Source organism: Pristiophorus japonicus, chromosome 13 (genome assembly GCF_044704955.1).
Source record: "Pristiophorus japonicus isolate sPriJap1 chromosome 13, sPriJap1.hap1, whole genome shotgun sequence".
Taxonomy (NCBI): Eukaryota; Metazoa; Chordata; class Chondrichthyes; family Pristiophoridae; genus Pristiophorus; species Pristiophorus japonicus.
The window spans coordinates 91,402,977-91,416,622 of NC_091989.1; the positions used below are offsets into that span (position 1 = coordinate 91,402,977).

General features: G+C 46.2%; 2 protein-coding genes across 3 annotated transcripts in view; one reads left to right on the forward strand and one right to left on the reverse strand.

The window, feature by feature from the left end:
- The window catches only part of cog4 (component of oligomeric golgi complex 4), an 86,963-nt gene extending 83,873 nt beyond the window's left edge, over nucleotides 1-3,090 (reverse strand). Inside the window, exon 1 of the mRNA XM_070897761.1 lies at nucleotides 2,953-3,090. The gene's annotated coding sequence lies outside the window, so the exon portion shown is untranslated. The remainder of the gene's footprint in view (nucleotides 1-2,952) is intronic.
- Nucleotides 3,091-4,280: 1,190 nt separating this feature from the next.
- Nucleotides 4,281-13,646, forward strand: part of sf3b3 (splicing factor 3b, subunit 3) — a 60,780-nt gene continuing 51,414 nt past the window's right edge. Inside the window, exons 1-5 of one of the 2 annotated variants that reach the window (XM_070897762.1) lie at nucleotides 4,281-4,462; nucleotides 7,497-7,635; nucleotides 9,189-9,344; nucleotides 10,999-11,169; nucleotides 12,205-12,377. In XM_070897762.1, the coding sequence (XP_070753863.1) occupies nucleotides 7,566-7,635; nucleotides 9,189-9,344; nucleotides 10,999-11,169; nucleotides 12,205-12,377 (570 nt within the window). In that variant the 5' untranslated portion in view covers nucleotides 4,281-4,462; nucleotides 7,497-7,565. Of the gene's footprint in view, nucleotides 4,463-4,634; nucleotides 4,735-7,496; nucleotides 7,636-9,188; nucleotides 9,345-10,998; nucleotides 11,170-12,204; nucleotides 12,378-13,646 lie in introns of those variants that run through there. The other variant, XM_070897763.1, reaches the window with a different exon arrangement.

The following is a 13,646-nucleotide window of genomic DNA, read 5'->3' on the forward strand; positions in this document are numbered from 1 at the left end:
AGTATCTTGGCTGGTCCAAGTCCTAATCTGGCGGGCCGTGACAGGTGATTTATCATTTTCAAACGCTTCCATGACCATCAACAAATCTGCGGGCTGCGCCACCATCAACAAGTTTGCAGGCTGCGCCATTTCCACCCTCGTGGTGGGCAATGGTAGCCGACTGAGAGCATCCGCACAGTTCTCGGTGCCTGGCCTGTGGCGGATGGTATAGTTATTCGCTGATAGCGCGAGTGCGCACCTTTGTATGCGGGCTGAGGCATTAGTATTTATCCCCTTGTTTTCAGCGAACAGGGATGTGAGGGGCTTGTGATCGGTTTCCAGCTCAAATTTGAGTCCAAGCAGGTACTGATGTATTTTACCCCGAACACACACGCTAATGCCTCTTTCTCAATCATGCTGTAGGCTCTCTCGGCCTTAGACAAGCTCCTGGAAGCATAGGCGACAGGTTGCAACTTCCCCGCAGCGTTAGCTTGTTGTAATACACACACGACTCCGTACGACGATGCATCACATGCGAGCACAAGTCTTTTACACGGGAGTTATACAATATAAGCAGCTTTTTGGAGCATACAATGTTTCTGGCTTTCTCAAAAGCAATTACTTGTTTTTTTTTCCCCATGCCCAGTTCTCACCTTTGTGTACAGTTTTGGTCTCCTAACTTGAGGAAGGACGTTCTTGCTATTGAGGGAGCGCAGCGAAGGTTCACCAGACTGATTCCCGGGATGGCGGAACTGACATATCAAGAAAGACTGGATCAACTGGGCTTGTATTCACTGGAGTCAGAAGAATGAGAGGGGATCTCATAGAAACGTTTAAAATTCTGACGGGTTTAGACAGGGTAGATGCAGGAAGAATGTTCCCAATGTTGGGGAAGTCCAGAACCAGGGGTCACAGCCTAAGAATAAGGGGTAAGCCATTTAGGACCGAGATGAGGAGAAACTTCTTCACCCAGAGAGTGGTGAACCTGTGGAATTCTCTACCACAGAAAGTGGTTGAGGCCAATTCCCTAAATATATTCAAGAAGGAGTTAGATGTAGTCCTTACTACTAGGGGGATCAAGGGGTATGGCGAGAAAGCAGGAATGGGGTACTGAAGTTGCATGTTCAGCCATGAACTCATTGAATGGCGGTGCAGGCTCGAAGGGCCGAATGGCCTACTCCTGCACCTATTTTCTATTTTTCTATGTTTCTAACACATGTAGGAGCTCTAAAAGGGTGCTTAACCCCGGTAGGAAGTTACCAAAGTAGTTGAGGAGTCCCAGGAACAACCGCAGCTCCGTGACGTTCTGTGGCCTGGGCGCGTTCCTGATAGCTTCTGTCTTGTCGTCTGTGGGCCGAATGCTGTCCGCCGCAATCTTTCTCCCCAAAAACTCCACTTCTGTTCCCATGAGGACGCATTTCGACCTCTCCAGCCGCAGCCCTACGCGATCCAGTCGCTGGAAGGCCTACGCCAGGTTTTGTAGGTGCGTGTTGATGCAGGTGAGGCCCTTCGAAGACTCCTCCAGCTCCTGCGTCATGTAGGCCGAAGTCAGGTCGAGCTTGGTGAATGTCTTGCCTCCTGCCAGCGTCACAAATAGGTAGTCTGCCTTAGGTAGCGAGTATTGGTCCTGTAGCGAGAAACAATTAATGGTTACTTTATAATCGGCGCAAATCCTGACCGTGCCATCACTTTTGAGTACTGGAACAATCGGGCTGGCCCACTCATTGAATTCCACTGGGGAGATGATGCCCTCGCATTGCAGCCTGTCCAGCTCGATTTCCACTCTTTACCTCATCATGTGAGGTACCGCTCGCACCTTGTGGTGAATGGATCGTGCCTCTGGGACCAAGTGGATCCGCACCTTCGCCCCAGAAAAGTTTCCAATGCCTGGCTCAAAAAAGGAAGGAAATTTGTTAAGAACCTGGGTACATGAGGCCTCATCGGCATGTGATAGCACTCGGATGTCATCCCAGTTCCAGAGGATTTTGCCCAGCCAGCTTCTTCCAATCAGTGTGGGGCCATCGCCCGGGACAATCCAGAGTGGCAGTTCGTGCACCGTGTCCTCGTAGGTGACCTTGACCATGGCGCTGCCCAGGACAGTGATAAGCTCTTTGGTGTACGTTTTCAGTTTCGTGTGGAGCACCTCACAGTCTGCGGGGCACCGGCCTACAGCCTCATGAAGAATCTTCGGGCTCCGGTGAAACCTACAGATAAGTCATATGAGGAGCTGTGTACACTGGTTCGGGAGCATCTTAACCCGAGGGAAAGCGTGCTGATGGTGAGAGATCTACACGTGCCAGCGATCTGAAGGTCAGGAAGTGGCGAGCTACGTCGCCAAGCTAAGGCGACTTGCAGGACAATGTGAGTTTGATGGCTACCTGGAGCAAATGCTCAGAGACTTTTTTGTACTGGGCATTGGCCACAAGACCATCCTACGAAAACTTTTGACTGTAGAGACACCGACCCTCAGTAAGGCCATTGTGATAGCACAGGCGTTTATGTCCACCAGTGATAACACGAAACAAATCTCTCAGCACACAAGTGCTAGCAATGTTCATAAATTAACTGGAACTGTGTTTGCGAGCAGAAATGTACAAGGCAGAACCCACGAGTCTGCAACTGCCAGCAGGCCTCAGGTGACCCAGATGAATCAGAGTCCCCAACAAAGGATGAATGCAAGGCAATTCACACCTTGTTGGCGTTGTGGAGGCTTCCATTCAGCCTACTCATGCCGCTTCAAAGGGTATATTTGCAAGAGCTGTGGAACAATGGGGCACCTCCAACGAGCTTACAAACAAGCTGCAAGCTCTGCAAAACCTGCTAACTACCACGTGGCAGAGGAAGATCCGTCCATGGTGGATCAAAGCAATTTCAATCCTCAGAGAGAGGAGGCAGATGCTGAAGTACATGGGGTGCACACATTTTTGACGAAATGTCCACCTATAGTGCTAAACGTAAAACTGAATGGCTTACCCGTAGCCATGGAACTGGACACTGGCGCTCGCCAATCCATCACGAGTAAAAAAGATGTTTGAGGGACTGTGGTGCAACAAGGCATTCAGACCAGCCCTGAATCCCATCCTCATCGCCAGTTATTGTGTTCCTAACACAGATGAGGCTGCACACAGGGAGGTTAAAGTAACAGTGACCTCAGTCTTTAATAAGACACTCCAGAGTGAGGAACAGGCCTTAGGGACTGGCTTATATACAGTGCTCCCAAAGGATGCTGGGATCCCTTGAGACTTCAGGGGATGAGCTCCCTGGTGGCGGAACATGGGAGTGCATGCTTTACAGATACACAACACAAAGGATGTCATCTGTGACTTTGATGGGAGCCGTTTCGGTAACGTGGTGGGGCAGAAATCGGATTGAAGAGATTCAAATATGGAGTTCCAGGAAAGATGGGCACGAATTTTGGAGGCGACAACCCGTTCAAGGGCTTAGTCATTACCTGCTGTTTGTGGGACCTTGCTGTGTGTGAGTTGGCTCCTGCGTTTCTACATTACAACAGTGACTACACTTCCAAAGTACTTTGTTGGTTGTAAAGCGCTTTAGGAAGTCCTGTGGTCATGAAAGACGCTATAGAAATACAAGTCATTTTTTTTTTTGCTTTTCCTTCAGCTGCCTAGGCACCATGCTCTGAAATTCCCAACCTAAACCCCTCCTTCTCGAAGAACCCACCTTCTTGACCAGTCATTTTTAATTATGCCTCCATGAAGACTTTTGGGATATTTTCCTGTTAAATGTTCTATATTAATGCAAGTTGTGTTGATCTAATTTCAAATCAAAATAAGAGCAACTACTTTAAGATGAGCCTATTATTTAATGTGGTATTTAATGTGTCCATATATCTTGTGCCTTTTCTACAATTCTGTATAAAACAATCTGTGTTGCCTGTCTATACATTGCACGGGGTGTCCACCGGTACGCTCACGGCCATCCGTGAGAGGTGGGCGCTGGAGGGACTGGAGTGCATTATCACCCCCGGCAACCAAATTTTAATTTTGATCCTTTTAATTTGTTTAAAGTGTCGGTTTTAGTGCCTCTTTAATAAGGGGGCACTTGATCTTTTGTTTTACTAAAATAGTTGTTCATTGCACATGGAGGCCTGGGCCCTGGGCAAGCCAGTGGGAGTGTCTAAACGATTGCCTGAAAATATTTCAGACAACAATCAGTCTTTTAATTGTGTTCCTGTTTGTGAAACTTGTTTATTAAATATGATGTTTCGATATTTGATGGGGAGTGTCCGGGCCGGCGCTCCGGGCCTCGGTCTGCCGGTGGCGCGCGCATTGTGATTGAGGCGGGCGCGGGCCAGCCATCAGTGGCCGGAGGACCCAGGCTGTGGCGGGCTGCGAGAGGCGGCCGGCGAGCGAAGGCCGAATGGCGCGAACAATCTGAGCGAATATCAGCGGCATCCGGCCTCGCACACCACGTCCCGCCGCCTCGGCCCACCCGGGGCACTCGAGCAAGGACAAATATCACGGTATTGCGGGTCGATGGATGTCAGTCGGTGCGCGGTGCGGCCGGGGGCGGGGGAGACGGGGACAGGCTTTTGGGCCTAACCCGCAGCAGAGAGACTCCTGCGCATTGTCCCCGGGCGGGAGACCGGCCAGGCCTGGGGGCGGGGGAAGCAGGCTCCCAAGAAGTGCATTCTGTTATCGGTTGTGTTTAGTTATTTGCTCATGCACCGAGGTGATTTTTAGCCGGAGCGGACTATTGCCCGCCAGCCAGCGGCACACGCGTGTATTGGAACAGGTGAGGCCGCAAGTTTAATGTGCCTCGGCTTGGTCACAACCCGCGTCCGACCCACCGTCAGCTCGACATCCCGTCCACCGACTCCTGCCTCAAGCCCTACACACCAGTAGTCTGATGGTGGAAAGTCTGAAATATAAAATGCTCAGCCTCCGGCAGCGTCTGCGGAGAGAGAAAGACTTAATGTTCAGGTCGACGACCTTCCGTCAGACCTGGAAATAATTAGAGATGTAACCGGATTTAAGCAAATACAGAAATAGGGATCATCAACCCTTTTGTTATTTAATCTCTCCTTGCCTTCCACCCCATTACAGACCCCTTTTGTTCTTCCCCCCCCCCCCCCCCCCCATTACAGACCCCTTTTGTTCTTTCCCCGCCCGCTTCCTCCAATCCGAGATGAGGAGAAACTTCTTCACTCGGAGGGTTGTTAACATGTGGAATTCCCTACCACAGAGAGTTGTTGAGGCCAGTTCGTTGCATATATTCAAGAGGGAGTTAGATATGGCCCTTACGACTAAAGGGGTATGGAGAGAAAGCAGGAAAGGGGTACTGAGGTGAATGATCAGCCATGATCTTATTGAATGGTGGTGCAGGCTCGAAGAGCCAAATGGCCTACTCCTGCACCTAGTTTCTATGTTACCATCTCACTCCCTTTCTTCCCCCCCCCCCCCCCAGCTTATCCACTTGGTTGAGGGGCTCAGTGGCCATGTATGTAATAATGGTCCGAAGTAGAAATGGTCACTCCTTCCCTGCCGTTTTCCTTTTGGTCCTGTACTGTGTCTGGGACAGAGGAAGACCAAATAGCAAGGTACTTTTGTATTGGTGCTGTTTCAGTTTGGATTCTGAGTCACCAGAACCCGTAAGCAAGACCATTGCCAAAAAAATGTTTGTGGGTCTGCGAATTGGCTGCTGGGATAAGGGAGCTGGATTTAACAATTGGGAGGTTGCTTGAATCCAAACTAAAACTCCATTCATATAAAACTGTCTATATAAGCTGCAGGATCTCCTTATCTCATCTCATTTATTTATGCTATCAGTTGAAGAAGGTCAGACTAGAACAATGCATCTCCTGGAGACTTGTAGCACATTGTATAAATAGCATAAATTGTGGCTGTTTTTGCTGTAAATAGATAGTATCCTGGAATGGATTTGCAGACAACATAGTGCAAAAGGGATACAGATTCTCCTATCTGCTTCCTGCAATTGTGTTAACGTAGGAGGAATTTTAGACTTTTTGCCTATAATGGCACATTTAGAAAGTGAGCTCCATGCTTGCACTGAAGTGACTTTATGGAACTGCATAACTGTTGCCTTGTAAATGGAACTCTTCATTTGAAACTAGTGTCCATAACCAGTAAATGCATTTGTTTTGCCGAACAAGATCTGTTGCAGCTACCAGGCTGCCTCTTGGCGATGAATGAATTTTACAATTACCATGGGCGTGGAATTATGTTTAATTACATTTGTGAATCCCTACTGAGCCAATAAGTACATAACGGTACCTTTGCAGGGGTATTTTACAGAGCCTTTAACACCCATTTATGTGAGGTCGAATTTTTTTAGGACTTGTAGATCAGTCCATTTTTGGCAGCTTGTCTGCTGGTTCTACAGCTGTAATTATTTTACTCGAGTTAGTTTTAGTTTGACAACTAGAATTATTTGCTGTTCTTTGGTATATGTTCAGTTGTTTGACCTTGTTGCATATCTGTCCCTACTTCCTGATTGAGTCGGGTAAGTGATGTTCCACTGTGTTTCTGTTTTGCTTTGGCCCACACTTTCACTTGTGTGCATGCTCTCCTTTCCGTCCTCTGTGCCACAAGCGCTTACCCCAGCACTTGGTCCTCTGTAGTTGACGATCTCACTTCCAGGGGGACAGTGCCTGGTGATTCTATCCGAGCTGAGGAACTTGATAGGTGAGAGATTTTAAGGTTCAAAGCTTAATCGAATCTTGCTAGCTGGTGATGAGGAGTGGCAGTTCATCAACCTGCTGTAAAGCCAGCTATTCAGGTCTCCTTCCTAATCCCACCCATGCACCTTTCATTTACTGTTCTCGCCTGAAGTTGATGCTTCGTGCTCGGCTATGGGTCCATGCCCATTCCCCACTGCATCACCCAAGTGGCAGTTCATCACCTGTGAACCTTTGATAGCTTGCATGATCAGTGTCAGGCTGTCATTTCTCTAACCTGATGGTCCTTTCCAGCAGGAATGATTGAGTAGGGAGCAGGAGAGTGAATGCTGGTGTATTTTCCATTCTATATCCAGGGACACCCAGACTGATTGTTCCACTACATTACTGCTCGAGCTGGGTTCAACCAATTCAGAATAGCCACAGGACTTCAAATTTAAAGTACTTCAAAGTGCTTTGAAATACAAGATGAATCTAGAAATTCATTAACTTATTTGCGATAATGGCTTATTTTTGAGCCTTCCTGTTTTAGTATTGTGTTTAAGAATGACTTGTGACTGAAAATTGTTTACAAACAGGGAATTACAGAAACGTGCATTTTTAAAAACAAAATATATTCTGTATTAAGGGTCCGTTCCGACTTGAACTTGTAGCTGGAGAACCATTTTGCTGTCTGTTGGTTTCAAAAATATGCACCAGCTGAGATTTAGTTTGGGGACAGAGACTGCAAGTTTGGAAAAGGGCTGACAGAAGTCAAGTATCCCAGTTGCCTTTTGGCTCTGCCTTAAGTCTCAGTTGATTTCAGGATCTACAATATTTATACAGCTGTTCAGTTCAATTTTTTTCCTTCTCTCTGCAGCCAATCTTTTAAGTGCTGGAAGTTGGAAGTGACCTTTTATACTTGGTGATAACTAGAACAAGTGCAATCATGTTTTTGTATAACCTGACCCTTCAGAGAGCAACTGGCATATCTCATGCCATTCATGGAAACTTCTCAGGTAGGATCTGCAATTGGGCCACTTGCGTTTGGCTTCTGCTGTTACTATGTTTAACTTACTTTATGCACCTAAAGTCCCTTCGGAATTCCACATTGTGTTTTTTACATCCTAATTTTTTTTTCTCTCCTCTCCTGGAGACACTGCACTGTGCCATGCAGGGAAACTGTTCGGTGGGTATGCTGCAGACCTCGGTACCTCACTCTTAGCCGAGGCAGCCAAGACCAATCGACAGTCAGCAGGACCAGCAAGAAGGACCACAATGGTTTCTTCCACTGCTGTAGGAAATGCGGCAGCCAATTTGCATACAGCTAATTCCCACAAACAGCAATGAGATAATGACCTGTTTCAGTGATGTTGGTTAAGGTATAAATGTTGGCCACGACACCAGGAAGAATGCTCCTGCTCTTCGAATAGTACCGTGGGATGTTTTACATCCACTTAGAGGGCAGAAGGGGCCTCGGTTAAATGTCTCATCCAAGACACGGCACCTCTGCCAGTACAGTGCTCCCTCACTAATGCACTAATGTGTTAGCCTGGAATATGTGCTCAAATCTCTGGAGTGGGACTTGAACACACAAGCTTTTGACTCGGGCGAGAATGCTACCACTGAGCCAAGACTGACTCCTATTACTGAGACATGGCCCAATCTACCCTGTCCATCAGATAGTTTTCTGAAAATGAGCACTTTTTTGCTGTTGTATGTAATGGACCTGTGCATGTGTTGAGCAGATTCATGCAACATGTGTTTGGCAGGTATGATGGTTTAAGCTTGCTGAGTAATTTAGAATAATTTCTTCAAACAATTGGGACATTGCTTTATATGTTTCCATTTTGTTAGAAAGCAAAAAAAACGCTGGGGGGGAATACTTTCTTTGTAAAGGAGTCGTTTCTCCACGTGCAGAAAAAAAACATTTTTATTTTTGCAGAGTTTTTTTAACAATGTACTCTTCTCTGAAACTTCTCTGATGGTGAAACACAGGCCAGAGCAGCTCAGAAGGGGAGCTGAAATCACTAATTTTGCCAATTATCTTGAGTTCTCTGGTTATCGACCCGTCTGCCAGTGTAAACAGTTTCTTTACTCAATCGAAACCCGTCAAAATTTTGAACATCTCTATTAACTCTCCGTAACCTTCTCCGTGTTCTAAAGAGAACAATCTCAGCTTCTCTAGTCTCCCCAGATAACTGAAGTCCCTCATCCCTGGTCCCATTCTCGTAAATCTCCTCTGCATCCTCTCTAAGGCCTTCACATCCTTCCTATGTTGTGGTGCCCAGAATTGGATGCAGTACTCTAGCTGTGGCATAACCAGTGATTTATAAAGGTTTAGCATAACTCCTTTGCTTCTGTACACTATAAACCACGTGATTTATACAAAATAAACTGATTCCAGCACTGTTAATCATTTGGCACTCTGCAGTCGTTGCCCCAGTGGATTATTTTGCAAAACCACCAGTACTGGTGTCAATCGTCTAGCTTTTAATGGCAACTTCATGGACTGGAAGTGTCAACGTGGATTGGAATGCCCTCCTGATTTATACTTGTGTGTTTATTACAGGCACCAAAATGCAGGAGATTGTTGTTTCCAGGGGGAAGATCTTGGAGTTGCTCCGTCCAGATGCAAATACCGGGAAGGTGCATACGCTGCTGACAGTGGAGGCATTTGGGATCATTCGTTCGCTAATGGCCTTCCGGTTAACTGGAGGTACCAAAGGTAGGAATCTTTATAAACGTGGGTTTACAGCCCTCGTTCGATGGGCATTTGCAGCCCTCCAATGCCTCGCCAAGTGGCCATTCTTTACGTGCAAGCTGAGGCGGTAAATGGCACATGGCTATTTGACCATGAAGGGCACCACAACCGAGTCTGATCCCAGCTGTGACTCTATACGCATACATTTTTCAGCATGGGTCTCAACATTATCAGGAGCAAGAACACTGGCTGACTTAGATATATATTATTTCTAATACAAGTTGGTGGAGGCCAGACGTACTGACGAAGTAGGTGCAACGCTTGACATCAGTTAACTCCTCCCTGTTTGGGGGTTGAATCAGGTCCAGGCTTTTGGCTATACTTGGCAATGACTTTACTCATCAGTGAATAGTGAGTTAGAGTTCTGCGTGCAAGAGCTTGCCCACTGATAGCTGGTTGTGGTGAGCAACAATTTGATTGAATAATTGCAAATGTGTGAAGCCACAAACGGAAGCAACTATTGAGACTGGATTTCCAATTGGGTTTTGACTGGCACAAAGGCAGCCTGAGGTGGGTCAGCTTTGGGAGCATCCATGAAAATGTATGAAAACTTGATCGCTGCTATCAAATCATTTAAATTATGTGACTGAAATTGAAGTAAACAAATTGTAGACGGTTTCTCATTTTACTGGGCGGGACACCAATCTGAATTAATTGGATTTGTTGACTTATTCTTGACAAATTTTAGTTGACTAATGTACAAAACGGAAAAATCCTTAATTTAAACATTTTGTAATTACAATTGTTACAGCACAAATCTTAGAACCGTTCCATGAAAGGTACATCAAATTGTTAGCGAGTCTCTCGTGTGATGGCATATATTAATTTTTAACCTTGTCCTTATTTAAGTTTTTTTTAGTATTCCGTTAGCCATCTTGAATATCTTGCTAGCCCCAGCCTCTGACTCCTGCAGTCAGTTTTGGAATACTGGATAAAGGCAGTCCACTGAGAGAACAGTTAACTGGAGAAATCAAATGAAGTTGGATTTTGCATTGAGTGTTCAACTTAGAGTGTGGGGACCTGAGTGTTTGTTCTGACTCTTCCGAAGGGCAGGCTGGTTTGGGATGGGGGAGCTTAAAATCGTGCAACCATCATTATATTCATTCTCGGGATCTGGGCACCACCGACCAGGCCAGCACTCGTTGCCATTGAGAAGGTGGTGGTGGAGCATCTGTGCAACTTGCAAGGCCATTTTAGAGGACAGTTAAGAGTCCACCATGTTGGTATGAGACAAGTTGCATAAAGCAGACCGGGTAATAACAACTGGTTTCCTTCCCTAAAAGACGTCAATGAACCAGTTGGGTTTTTATAACAATCCAAAAGCTTCATAGTCACTTTTACAGATACCAGCTTTTTATTTCCAGATTTTTAAAGTTGATTTCAAATTCTCAAACTGCCATGATGGATTTTGAACTCTAGTTCCCGAGTCCAGGTCTTTGGATTGTTAGTCCTGTAACATAACTAGTACCCCACGAGAATTTATATTCAAATATCAAATCTCTGTAAATAATTGCACCGTACCTAATAACTAGTTGTCTGTGTTAGTCTATAATCTCAATTTATTTGAGTAAAAACATTGCAAGCAATTGTCAAGAACTTGATTTATTTTTGTCCCCAGATTACATAGTAGTGGGCAGTGACTCTGGCAGGATCGTTATCCTGGAATACCAGCCATCCAAGAATATTTTTGATAAGGTCCATCAGGAAACCTTTGGGAAGAGTGGATGTCGCCGTATTGTACCTGGGCAATACCTGGCAGTTGACCCGAAAGGCCGTGCTGTCATGATTGGTGAGTGGTAGTGTTGTCCGTAAGAGCAAAAACATAAGAAATAGGAACAGGAGTAGGCCATTTGGCGCCTCGAACCTGCTCCGCCATTCAATAAGATCATGGCTGATCTGATCTTGGGCTCTGCTCCACTTTAACTGCCCGCTCCCCATAACCCTTCACTCTCGTTCAAAAATCTGTCCTATCTCCACCTTAAATATATTCAATGACCCAGCCTCCACAGCTCTCCGGGGCACTTTAGAGGGCAGTTAAGAGTCCACTGGGGCAGAGAATTCCACTGATTTACGTCCCTTTGAGAGAAGAAATTCCTCCTCATCTCAGTTCAAAATGGGCGACCCCTTATTCTTAAACTATGCCCCCTAGGTTCTAGATTCCTCCACGAGTGGAAACATCCTCTCTGCATTTACCTTGTCGAGCCCCGTCAGTATCTTGTATGTTTCAATAAGATCACCTCTAAACTCCAATGAGTATAGGCCCAACCTGCTCAACCATTCTTCATGTCTCAACCATTCTTCATGTGTCAACCCCTTGGAGCAGGCCATTCAGCCACTTGAGGCTGTTCCACCATTCAGGTATATTCTGGCTGATCTATATCTTGACCCCTCTTTACCCCGCCATTGTCCCATATCCCTTGATGCCCTTGGATATTAAAAATCCATCAATCTCCGTCTGTAAAAGGTTGAGAATTATGTGGGAGGAGCAGTCTGATAGCGGGTATCACTTACAAGCCTGAACTGGACCTTGCATCATATCTATTTGTGCGCTTTCCAGGAAGAGGCAGTGGTCAGGCGCAGGAATCCTGGATAATGGCTCCTGACCTCCCCATACCCCACAAATTTGGGAACAGTGAGGGAAGCTATAATATCTCTTGATGGGACTGGCTACTAGTGCAGAGCAGATACCTGCGCTTTCTAGTATGTGTGGCTTCCTACCACTCCAGCAGTGCATTTATCCACTGCGCCTTTGGGGGAGCTATATATGTTTTTACGGTTGTGCCATGTGGTTCCATGAGATAAATAATTGTTTGTTTTTGCCCAGGTGCCATTGAGAAGCAAAAGCTGGTCTACATTTTGAACCGAGATGCTGCTGCTCGCCTCACCATCTCCTCACCACTGGAAGCACACAAAGCAAACACATTGGTGTATCACGTTGTTGGTGTGGACGTGGGCTTTGAAAATCCTATGTTTGCTTGCCTTGAGATGGACTATGAGGTATTTGTCTAGTTTTGGAGAACCAGTGGTGGTGGATGCGACTAGTGTAACGCATTCAAAAATGTATTTTAAGTGTGCGAGAGACATCTCGTGCCAGGTAATGAAACTTCGGATTAGAAAAAAAAGTACTTGTTCCCTCCCCGTCCAATTTTCTCCTTTTTTGTTCTGAAGGCACTGATGCTTTCTATGGTAGAGTTCCCTTAGTTGCACTCCAAAAGCCATTCTTTATGTTTGAACTTGAGGCGGTGAGTGTTGGCAAGCAGTTCAGTTGTGGGGAGTATTACGCTCAAGCCCAGTCGTGTCCACGCGTTAATGTGAACCTTCGGCGACTATGGACAGTGAACAGGAGGAGTCCGAGACGGAGGCTAGTTATAGGACCTTACTGAGATCGGCTAGCTCAGAACAGACTGAATTGAACTTGAGATCTGGTCTGCAGAGTTTGACACCAAACTGGGTACTTTTACTCGGGAAGCCATTGCTTAAAGTTTTTAATCGAAACCTTGTTGAATGGCAAATCCTGCAGCTCCAATGGTAAGCTGTTGGAGTGGGTTCGACAGCATACCTCTAATATTGCCCACCTCCTCCTACTTCCACTCCTGATCGCAGTCCACTGATCCCTGTTGTGCCCTGTCTCTGGATGTCTGGTGAGGAAAGGATCTGGTTTGGGTGACTACTGTTTACACTGCTGATTTAAATGATGTGAATCATGTCTCTTCTCTGAAATGTATTTGGGGAAAGTTCTAATTCTCTGATTCAGCAGTCCATGATCCCTCCACTGCCAATGATTTGCCCCACAGCTTGTACTTTGAGCAGAAATTTCCTCCATTTAAACATTGGGTAGACCAAAGCCATTGTCATCGGCCTAGCCACGGACTCCATCCCCCTCCCTAGCCACGGACTCCATCCCCCTCCCTGGCCACTGTCTGAGGCACAACCTTGGCATCCTATCTGACGCTTAACTTCTGTCCCATTAGCCTCTCCATCACCAAGACCACCAATTTTCACCTAACATTGCCCTGCATCAGCTCATTTGCTGCTGGTGATCTTATCGAAACGTATAAGATTTGAGGGGGCTTGACGAGGTGGTTGCAGAGAGGATGTTTCCACTGATAGAGGAGACTAGAACCAGGGGCCACCCATTTAAGACTGAGATGAGGAGGAATTTCTTCTGAGGGTTGTAAATCTGTGAAATTCGCTGCCTCAGAGAGCTGTGGAAGCTGGGACATTGAATAAATTTAAGACAGAAATAGACAGTTTCTTAAACAATAA